Raw genomic sequence first — 12,262 nt, 5'->3', positions numbered from 1 at the left:
ACCAGACAAGGACAACACAAAGAAGGAAAATTACAGGCTAATATCACTGATGAACACAGATGCAAAAATCTCAACAAAATATAGGCAAACCGAATACGGCAATCCAGTAAAAAGATCATATACACAACATAGTAAAAAGATCCCACGATCAAGTGGGATTTACACCAGGGACACAGGGATGGTTCAACATCCGCAAGTCAATCAATGTGATACACCACATTAACAAAATCAGGAACAAAAACCACGTGATCATCTCAACAGATGCAGAGAAAGCATTCAACAGTATCCAACATCCATGTATGATAAAAACTCTCAATAAAATGGGTATAGAAGGAAAGTATCTCAACATAACAAAGGCCATATAGGACAAACCCACAGCCAACATCATACTCAATGGGGAAAAACTGAAAGCCATCCCTCTGAGAACAGGAACAAGACAAGGGTGCCCACTCTCACCACTCTGATTCAACATAGGACTAGAGGTTTTGGCCAGAGCAATTAGGCAAGAAAAAGAAATAAAAGGAATCCAAAGAGACAGTGAAGAAGTGAAACTCTTGCTGTTTGCAGACTACATGATCTTATACATAGAAAACCCTAAAAAATCCATTGTAAAGCTACTAGAAGTAATCAACAATTACAGCAAAGTTGCAGGGTACAAAATCAACTTACATAAATCAGTAGCATTTCTATACTCTAATAACAAACTAACAGAAAGAGAACTCAAGAAGACACTCCCACTCACAATCACAACAAAAAGAATAAAATATCTTGGAATAAATTTTACCAAGGAAGTGAAAGACCTAAACAATGAAAACTACACAACTTTCCTGAAAGAAACTGATGATGACATAAAACAATGGAAAGACATACCATGCACATGGATTGGAAGAAGAAACATAGTTAAAATGTCCATACTACCTAAACCAATCTATAGACTCAATGCAACACCAATCAGAATCCCAATGACATTGTTCAAAGAAATAGAACAAAGAATCCTAAAATTCATATGGGGCAACAAAAGAATTGCTAAAGCAATTCTGAGAAAAAAGAACAAAGCTGGAGGTATCACAATCCCTGACTTCAAAATATACTACAAAGCTATTGTAATCAAAATAGCATGGTACTGGTACAAAAACAGGCACACAGATCAATGGAACAGAACTGAAGGCCCAGAAATAAAACCACACATCGACGGACAGCTAATCTTTGACAAAGGAGCTAAGAACGTATAACGGAGAAAGGAAAGTCTCTTCAACAAATGGTGTTGGGAAAATTGGACACCACATGTAAAATGATAAAATAGACCATTCCCTTACACCATTCACAAAAATAAACTCAAAATGGATCAAAGACTTAAAGGTAAGATCTGAAACCACAAGACTTCTAGAAGAAAATATAGGCAGTACACTCTTTGACAGTAGTCTTAAAAGGATCTTTTTGGACACCATGTCTCCTTGGACAAGGGAAATAATAGAAAGAATAAACAAGTGGGACTTCATCAGACTAAAGAGCTTCTTCAAGCCAAGGAAAAACAGGATTGAAACAAAAAGACAACCCACCAATTGGGAAAAAATGTTTGCAGATCATATATCTGACATATATTATCTCCATAATATACAAAGAACTCACAAAACTCAACAACAAAAAACTCAAACAACCTGATCAAAAACTGGACAGGGGATATGAATGGACATTTCTCCAAAGAAGATATAAAGATGGCCAATAGGCACATGAAAAGATGCTCATCATTACTGATCATCAAGGAAATGCAAATCAAAACTACACTAAGATATCACCTTACACCCGTTAGAATGGCTATAATAACCAGGACAAAAAATAAGAAATGTTGGAGAGGTTGTGGAGAAAAAGGAACCCTCATACACTGCTGGTGGGAATGCAAACTGGTGCAGCCACTATGGAAAACAGTATGGAGATTTCTCAAAAAACTAAAAATAGAACTACCATACGATCCAGCCATCCCACTACTGGGTATCTATCCAAAGAACTTGAAATCAGCAATTCAAAGAGACTCATGCACCCCTATGTTCATTGCAGCATTAGTCACAATAGGCAAGACATGGAAGCAACCTAAGTGCCCATCAACTGATGACTGGATAAAGAAGATATGGCATATATATACGATAGAATACTATTCAGCCATAAAAAATGACAAAATCATCCCATTCACAACAACATGGATAGACCTGGAGGGTACTATGTTAAGCAAAATAAGCCAGATAGAGAAAGACAAACTCTGTATGATTCTACTCATACGTGGAAGATAAACAAACACATAAAGAGAACAGGTTAGTGGTTACCGGGGGAAGGGGGGGCCGTAAAGGGTGAAGGGGCACTCCTATAAGATGACTGACAATTAATAATGTACAACTGAAATTTCACAGTGCTGTAAACTATCATAACTTCAATTAAAATTTTTTTTAATAATATACTGCCTAGCAATCCGTGTGCTGAAGCACCACTTGCACCCCCTCTTCCAGAGGTGACCAGTGCCAACAAGTCCTGAGCCTCTAGAAGACCAATGGTATAATTCAGTTTACCTCTTAGATTTTTTCACTGCTGATTTCGGGTTTGCTTTCTAGAACTGGCTAGGTCAGTTTCAACTCATCCATCACCTTTCCATCTCCAGAATTTTATCGCTCTACTGTTCTCTTTGTCCTTCTGGGTTTACGCTTTTTTCTTTAGCCCTTACCTCTCATTCTTGCAGGAGGGAATGGAGGCCCAAACTGTGTTCAACCTGTCATCTTTAAGCAAATTTCATTAACTTCTTGAACTGAGTCTTTCTTTTCTCATTTATATGTCTCTGTTGATTATTATTCTTGTATGTTACATTTTCGATTACCAATTATCTATTAAGCACTTACTATGTAACTTAATGTATGTATATTAATTTATTTAATGTTTCCAACAACATATATTAATTACACTGTATTACTGTTACCCTATCCGACAGATGAGGAAAATTAACATTTGAAGAGCTTACATGGCACTCAAGCTGTTAAGGAGCTGGGATTTGAACCCAAGACCCTAAAGCCCAGGTTCCAAATCACTGTGGATCCTGCTTCCCGCTTCTTTAACCCTGTGAGATAGGGCCTAGAGCTGCTCCAGGGGTCTCTAAGATATGCCTTGGTAACAACTCTCGTTCAAATTCTTTGGACCAAGCCAGGCTGGCCTGGGCAGGCCATTAGTGGTAAATGAGGACGGGGGTCATAACTGGGATACAGGGCTCTACCGTTCTATGAAGTCACATACATGAGCACCTAGACTGATGAAGTGCACTTGTATCAGATGTGAGGAGCCCTGGTCCTCACATTAGCTACATACAGAATTGTTCCAGACTTACGCATCTTAGGAAGTCAGTTGAGCTTCTAAAAAGCTGGAGACATTCACCCCCTGAGACCTATCCTCTGCAGCTAGGTGCTCACCGAGGAGGCTCTTTAGGGCATCCTCTACGGCTCCCTGGAGAAAGCCACTGGTTTCTCCGCGATGCAGCCTGACTATGGGGACCTCCTGCTGCATCCTTTCAGGAAGGGAACTTTTGGGGTCTGCCCATGTGATGTAGAGTGCTCACATCACTACGATCTCCACATTTCATTCCCTTCAAAGTAGCATTAAATATTTTCAGAAAAACAATCAAGTTTTCAGTTCAAAAGAATTTTTAAAAAACAGAAAGAAAGAAAAGAAATTATCTCTGGACTGAAAGTCAATTAAAAAAGAAGGAAGATTTGTAAAGGCTTCTGAGTTATTAAAAAAAAAAGTAGCATCAAACAATTCAGAGTAAAATCCTACAACAAACTTCAAGGGACTGTCCATTGTCACACATAAATCTGCATCAAGAAGGAAAGTAAACTGTTTTCTTTGAATTCCATAATACTTATTTATGCTCTGCACACATCAGGGAAGCATGGGGACGTGGAGAGTAAGAAGATAGTTTCTAAAAATGGCAAAAAAAGGAAAAAAATGACTTACTGTGGACTGTGTTTGTGCCATGTATTCACCCTCCATTTTATTCAGACGGACATTTGTGTCCTCAAGCAATTCCTGAATATTTTCAGTGTGCCGCTTTTGAAGATCAAACTTCTCCTTTTCCATTTCTGCTACAGCATTGTGGAGCTACACAGGGAAAGCAAGCATTGGCTCTTTCACTACCATGGAATAGACTTTCAGTTCATAGAAGAAAATTTTTTTCTCTATTTTTTTCTCTATATTTCTCTATTTATTTATGCAGTGAACTGACCAAGAAAAGATATTCAAAGTAAAGCTATCACGTGAAGAGGATGATTAAGCAACAGTTTTTTTCTTTACTTTCCTGAATTGAAATTTCAATGGATGAACAAATATTAAAGGGAATTATCTGCCTTGGGTAGAAACAGTAATAAATCAGACAGATAATACAAGGCATGCCTCAGCTACACATCACTAGTATGAGCCTGAAATCAAAAAACAAAAATATTTATAATATTGTTATTGATTTGGAATATTATCACACTATCTGTATTTTAATCTTATTTGCATGAAATTTTACATGAGTAATGCTAAAAAATGCTTTCTCCTTCACTCTAACCTCCAACAAGAAACTATGTCTACCCATTCCATAATCCATACAAAAGTGGACACAAAGATGCCATTTGTAAACAAACAGAAAAAGAGTTCTCTGAGGAGAACTGTATACTATACATCCTCATGTACCCAGGTCTTTCTTTATAAAGATGATTTATTCACTGTTTAAATAGATGAAGCTCTAAAATATCTATGTAACTAAGATAAAGAAAACAAAGTTCACTGGACAGCTTCCAAGGGGAGTTGGAAATCTGTGCTCCCAGCCTTGCGGGCACTCCCTCAGTTATCTTAATGGAAGTGGAATTCTGAGTCTAACTCCTATCCCTGCATCCAACACCAGCTCACTCAGTAGGCAGGGAGGGCAGGAGTCCAAAACGATATATTTCATTTCCCATCCAGGAATAGGAGCGACAAAGATATGACATACACATATAAACTCTTGATTAGGAAGATATTGGAGGAACAGGGAAAACCCTGAGACATGGTGAAAACTAGAGGCAGAATGTCAGCAACAATTACGCTAATTATTGGTGAGAGTACCAAGACTTTGCTTCTAGTTTCTAGCTGAATAGAAAGAGTGAGGATGGCTCAATAACAGCCATTCAGAAGATCCTTGAGTTTCACAAATTTAACACATGCAGTTTTGACTATTTGTAAGTGGTCCTCCAAATCCCTAATGTGTTGTGTTGTATTTTTCCCAAAGCATACATTTTCCTTTTTTTTTTTTTTTTGAGGAAGATTAGCCCTGGGCTAACATCTGCCACCAATCCTCCTCTTTTTGCTGAGGAAGACTGGCCCTGAGCTAACATTTGTGCCCATCTTCCTCTACTTTATATGTGGGACACCTACCACAGAATGGCTCGCCAAGCGATGCCATGTCCGCACCCGGGATCCAAACCAGTGAACCCCAGGGCCGCTGAAGCGGAACGTGCGCACTTAACCACTGCACCACCGGGCCAGCCCCACATACATTTTAAACTAGTGTTATGTTTAGTATTCAAAAGTCAGTCGACTTAGCTGGTACATGAACACTGGCAAGCCCACAGCACCTAAATTTCAGGGCTACTTCGTAGCTGTCAACTGGCATGCATAGCAATTCTGATAAAGGGATCTAAAGGACTCACTTAGAATTCTGTGGTTATAGTTATGTTGTGAGGGTTTCTTCATGTTTATGGTCTTCCAAAGATCCTAGGACATATATCTGCTGAATGTCAAAAATCTACTGTATTTAGTAGCCCATTAATACATAGTGGTTTCTCAGGTGCATCCCACAATTGCTTTATAAAGGGACTGTGCCTGTAGAAGTTAGAGAGGTGTCTGTAAGTCAGACTGAGTCATTTAAAACTCATCCGGGGCATTTACAGTTGATACTACAAGGTGAACATGACACTGACAAAAACAAATATGCTATAACTTTGCTAATTTGTTTGAGAATCAAATAGATGTAATCTGACTGGAGACAATTAATACTTATATATTCATCCAACCAATTTTATTAGTATTTACGGTGTACCAGGCACAATTTATCACTAAGAGCTTTCCTAAACCTGGCAATGATCGGACCCAGTCACTCGGTCTGGAGGTTTTAAAGGGCAAACATCCTCTGGGGGATAAAATGTTTTAGCAGCAAATATTATTAGGCATGCTCAAAGTACAAGCCTTGCTAGGGTTTATTAAACCATAAGGAAGCCATCATGGCCCCGATAATTAGAGGATCTATAAATGCTCAAGGAAATTTTTTAGTCACGGTTTGGCAATGGGTACAGGGGACGTAAAAGGCCCTCCCAGCATCCTATATATTGGCCTTTAGCATGGACATATGACCATGTGATTGCCTCATGCCAGAGGAGACCCACAGGAACCAGGAATCTGTCCAAATGAAAGGAAAAATATTGTAAAAGCCCACAGGTTAATGGTGAAGCCACTTTGGAAAATAGTCTGGCAGTTTCTTGAAATGTGAAATATAGAATTACCATATAACCCAGAAATTCCACTCCTAGGTATATACCTGTGAAATAATAGAAAATACATATATTGGTCTTTGCCCGTGGTTCCTGGCACAGAGCTCCTAAACTCTTGTAATTTCCTAAGTGATAAGAGCACTAGGAACACCTATTGTTCTAGTATTTGGTCTTTGACTCTGACACAGAGCTCCTAATTTCCTGGGTGACAGGAGTGTCTTTCGTTTAATGAGGAGACTCTTGGTGAGCTCCTGCATAGCTGCAGGATGGGAGCTGGTCACCAGAAAAATCAAGCCATGATCAGAAGCTTGGAACTTTCAGCCCCACTCACCATCCTCTGGGAAGGGGAGAGGAGCTGAAGATTGAGTTTATGACCGACCATGCCTAGGTAATGAAGCCTCCATAAAAATCCCAAAAGTATGGGGTTCAGAGAGCTTCCAGGTTGGTGAATACATGGAGGTGCTGTGAGAGTGGAGAGTCCCAGAGGGCACGGAGGCTCCACGCCCCTTCCAACATACCTTGCCCTGTGTATCTCTTTAGCTACTGTTCATCTGTATCTTCTTTTATTTCCTTTAAAACAGTAAATGTAAATTTTTCCTTAAGTTCTGTGAGCCATTCTAGTAATTCATAGAACCCAAAGAGGGTTTCGTGGGAACTCCTATTTATAGTCACTTGATCAGAAGTACTTTAACAACCTAAGATTTTCAAGTGATGTCTGAAGTAGAGGCAGTCTTGTGAGATTGAGCCCTTAACTTGTGCTATCTGATGCTAACTCCAGGTACATAGTGTCAAAATTCAATTGAATTATAGGACATACAGCTGGTGTTGAAGAGAACTGCTTGATGTGTGGAAAACCCACACATCTGGTGTCAGAAGTATTATGAGTGTGTGAGTAAAGGAAAACACAGGCAGTGGTTTTCCCTATACAAGAGCCAAGAGAAATGAAAACGTATGTCCACACAAAAACTTGTATGCACATTTTTAAAGCAGCATTATTCATGATATCCAAAAAGTGAAATCAACTCAAATGTCCGTCAACTGATGGATAAAGAAAATGAGGTATATGAATATGATGCAGTATTACTCAGCCATAACACTGACTGAACTATTGACTCATGCTACGACTTGGATGAAACTTAAAAACAGCATGGGAAGTGAAAGAAGTCAGTCACAAAATGCCACATATTGTATGATTCTATAGGCAAAACTATAGAGACAGAAAGTGGATTCATGGTTGCAAGAGGCTGAGGGAAACAGAAATGGGGAGTGACTGCCACTGGGTACAAGGTTTCTTTCTGAGGTGACAGAAATGTCCTGGAAATTGTACAGTGGTGATGGGTGCAGAACTTTGCGAATATACTGAAAATCACTGAGTGGTACACTTTAAGAGGGAGAATTTTAAGGTATATGAATCACAACTCAATTTTTTTAAGACCCACAGATTAGAAGCAGCCTGGTAAGTCAGAAAACTGGAAGAAGTTTCGTTCTGCTTGTACAAAGTACAGAAGGCAAGTAGGATTGTGACAAGAAGTGAAGCTTGAAAGATCACCAGAATCTTGCTCATGAAGAACCTTCTAAATCTAAGGGCAACTGGAAACCCCTGGAGTGATTTAAACACGGTGAGGAAAACCAGGCTTGTGTTTTAGAGAGACCGTCAATTTGGCTGTATTCTGGGCATGGCCTGAAGAGGGGCAGAGAGTCCAGTTACAGTATATGTAGGCAAGAGACAACGGTCTCCTGAACCAGGAAGGGACAATGGTGAATCAATCCCAAAGAAGTAGAATGAACAGAACGTGGCAAGTGATTAGACGTGAGAGGTGAGGCAAAAGAGTCTCTGAGCAGCTGGGTAGACAGCAACACCACAGGAAACAGGGAATAGACAAGACGTACACAGACACATACACCACATCACCCTGTCCACAGAGATACTTAACAGTTTTTGAATGAATGCATAAATCACAAAGTAAATCTATCATCTGCCTTTCGGTACCTTTTGGTACCTATCCTGCTTACAGCAGATTTGAATCTCTCCCCAGATCTTCACGCAGCTGTACTGCACAGAAAGACCTTCAGCCACGTTTGCAGTGTTTACACACCCACTTGTTATTGTGTACCTGTAAGAAAGATCTACTAATCCAGTGGAAGGAGTAAGAGCTATCCTTGTACATGCAGAAGGCAGAAGACTTTTCTCCTCAAACACCTAACAATTTGAACTGGGACATAAGGAACTAGGGAATTCAGACAGAGGGAGGAAGGGGGCCTGCCATGTACACAATGTATGGCAGCAAGCACAAAAATATGCCATATTTATAGCAAAGATAAAACCAAAATGCGAGAAAGAGAAAAACCACATAAAGTGACAATATAAAACTAGAAAAGCGTTAACTCTACCTATCTTACTGTATCTGCTGGGCACTCTCCAGACTGGCGCTGAAGCTACCATCACCGGGATGTATTTCAGACCAACACCATCGGCACGGGAAGGCATTTCCACCTTCTGGTAAAATATTTCATACCCAGACTAACTGAGAGAATATCAGTATGAGTTAACTGAAGATCTTTATAATCGAATACTTCAAAAGAAGTAACACGCTTATTTCTTTTAAACGCATATTGTGATTTGAACTAACAGCTGAGGGCTCTCAAGTGAAAATATTATATAACTATGTGAGACGCGCTCATGAGTATTTTTATCACATTATTCTTGGCACTGCTAAATTATATGAAAATATTTTTATTAACTAAATTAAATGCTCCTCCAAGAATAACCATCCACTACTGATTCTGTTTACATCAAAAACAAGCTTATACTATAAATATTGGGCTATCTGAAATTTCAGGAAAGAAATGACCCAATGGCCTAAATCCAAAATTTAAAAGCTTCAATTTCCAAAAATTATCCTACTGCTATTTCCCTACTAAAATTGCTTAAAATCTATTTGCTACGACAGAAAATTCGGACCATGAGTTAAATTCAAGAATTAGTCAATAGTAAGTTTTCTAAATGAAAACCGACTTCTAGAGGAAAATATACCAAAATATAAACAGTAGCTATTTCTAGATAGTCTAGAATTTTAACTTATTTTTTCACACTTTTCTGTATATTCTGTGAACACCCATTATTTTTATAATTAAATGTTACATTGACACATAAACCTTTATGCCTATTACTATTTTATTTTATGTAGCTTACCTTTTTTTCCCAATCATTATTCAGAGATTCTGTACTTTGTTCACATATCTTTTTGAGCTCTGCAATCTGGTTTTCTTTAGTCTCTCTGATAACTTGACAGTCACGTATAAGGGTCTGAACTGTCAAAAATGATGAAAACACAGTTAAACCAATTCTAGCTACCACATAACAGTTTGACGACAAAAAATATAGTGTGCCAGTTAATAAATAATTCCATTTTTCTCCAAGTCCTCTCAATCAATTATCTCTTCTAAAGTTACTTTTATTCTTTCCTCTCTTTTTCTCCAGGGTTTCTACCACTACAGCCTTGGTTGAATTCAGCATCACTCAGCCCCTAGACAATTTTAACAGTGTGCTGGGTTCAGCATCACTTCCCTCCAGTGGGGTCTTCCATTGCATTAAAGAGGCCTTTCCATAGACACTTGCACCCCTGTGTTCATTGTGGCATTATACACAATAGCCAAGACATGGAACCAACCTAGGTGCCCATCAAGAGACAAATGGATAAAGAAGACGTGGTATTTATACACGATGGACTACTACTCAGCCATAAGAAATGACGAAATCCGGCCATTTATGACAACATGGATGGACCTTGAGGGTATTATGCTGAGTGAAATAAGTCAGAGGGAGAAAGTCAAATACCATATGATCTCACTCATAAGTAGAAGATAAAAACAACAAAAAAAAAAACAACACATAGCATTGGAGATTGGACTGGTGGTTACCATTGGGGAAGGGAAGAGTGAGGAGGGCAAAAGGGGTGATTAGGCTCATATGTGAGGGGATGCACTATAATTAGTGTTCGGGTGGTGAACATAATGTAATGTCCACAGAATTAGAAATATGATGTACATCCGAAAAAAATAAAAATTTAAAAAAAATAAATAAAGAGGCCTTTCTACAGTGCAAATCCAGTAATGTTCCTCCCAAACTTAAAATCAATCTTCAGTCTCCTTCACCAAAAGATAAAGGCCAAAAACCTCTAACACAGAAAACAGCTCCTCAGAATCTGACTGCTTTCTGGCCATATCTATTGCCGCTTCCATATTTTTAAACTTCTAAACACACCAACCCATCTGCAGATTCCTGAGGCTGTATGCTTTCATATATCACTGCCTAAATATGATCATTTATCCACCTGGAATGCCCTTCCCTCCCTTGTCGAACAACTCCTACTCATTCTTAGTGTCCATTCAACTATCACCCTCTTTATGAACCACTCATCAACTAGATTCCTCCTCTTGCAGAGGCAGAAACTCCTCTTTGTTCCCAGAAAACCTCATACATTTCTCCATTAAATCCCTTACTACATTATGTTTTATAACAGTTTACTTGCCTATTTCCTGAGGAGAAAGATTTTTCAACTCTATATACAGGGCATAACACTGCCACAAAGGCAAGTATTCAAAAAGATGTGTACTGAATAAATAGATAAAGGATCCCATCAATTCAATGTATTGTTGCTCCTAGATACATTAAAATTGTTGCCAAGGTTTATGCCACTGAAACAAAATATGCTTTAAATTATACAAAATATTTCCCTTGTAAATCCACTTAAATTTTTATCTTCTTTTTAAACATGAATTAATCTGTCACTGATTTAAGTGAAAATTTGTTTAATACATTCATGTCATCTGAATGGTAAAATAAATTCAGCTGTATGTTTGTTTGAATGTAATATTTTCTTGGCTTACTGAATATGTTCTTATTCACTTACTTCAAGATAGCAGAATTTTCATAAATATTTACACAGAAATTTCTTTTACTCATATCTCAACTATGAAACAAATAAAGGGAGGAGAAGAATCCAAGTTAACCTAATATTAGTCTTTAGCATTTACAACATTTCACTTCACAAATACAAAATTAAAACTAAGAGTAGTTTGCAATTCAAAAAGCCTTAAGAAATATTATTGTTAAACCTTAGACATATTTAAATTGCCTGGTTTGAATCAGAGTAAGAAATGAAAATCTAGAAATAAACTTAACATATTTTTTTAGTCACTGATATTTGGAGAAAGAACCTGAACAAATTTCTAATTACTTTCACCAACATTTAAGCCTGGAAAAAACCTAAAAATATCTATTTCACTAGTTAACTTATATATGTAACTGCCACCCTAAATTTCAAAGGCATTACCATTCTCTCAGACACTCAGGTTTGGTGGTTTGGGAAAGAGCCAGTATGTTCCATATGGAAATCTGAAACGAAAACCTCCCCCCCTCCTCTTACTCACCATTTATATCTTATCATTCACCAAATCCTTCAGAACTTCTTCAGTTCCATTCTCACTACTCCCACTGCCATCATTCAGATATTCTAAGGCCTTATTATCTTACACGCAAATTACAGAAGCATGGAAGCATAACTTCCTTGAGTTGGAAGGGACTTTATATATTATTTATTCCAACCTCATCATTTTATAATAAGCCAAGGCCTAAAGACTTCCTGATGTCACCTAGCAGACATTGAATAGCAGGGCTGGGATTAGACCCTAAGTTTTCTAATAAGTGCAATGCTCTCTCT

General features: G+C 38.2%; 1 protein-coding gene across 4 annotated transcripts in view; it reads right to left on the bottom strand.

Moving 5' to 3' along the window:
• CEP112 (centrosomal protein 112) overlaps positions 1-12,262 on the bottom strand; it is a 460,069-nt gene that overhangs the window by 369,963 nt on the left and 77,844 nt on the right. For all 4 annotated transcript variants that reach the window (XM_046677462.1, XM_046677465.1, XM_046677464.1 and 1 more), the window contains 2 exons: positions 9,733-9,851; positions 3,988-4,131 (listed from right to left, as the gene is read on the bottom strand). In XM_046677462.1, coding sequence (XP_046533418.1) covers positions 3,988-4,131; positions 9,733-9,851 — 263 coding nt within the window. The remainder of the gene's footprint in view (positions 1-3,987; positions 4,132-9,732; positions 9,852-12,262) is intronic.

The sequence above is a fragment of the Equus quagga genome, chromosome 11, assembly GCF_021613505.1.
Source record: "Equus quagga isolate Etosha38 chromosome 11, UCLA_HA_Equagga_1.0, whole genome shotgun sequence".
Lineage (NCBI taxonomy): Eukaryota > Metazoa > Chordata > Mammalia > Perissodactyla > Equidae > Equus > Equus quagga.
This window is presented reverse-complemented; position numbering and strand designations above follow the sequence as displayed.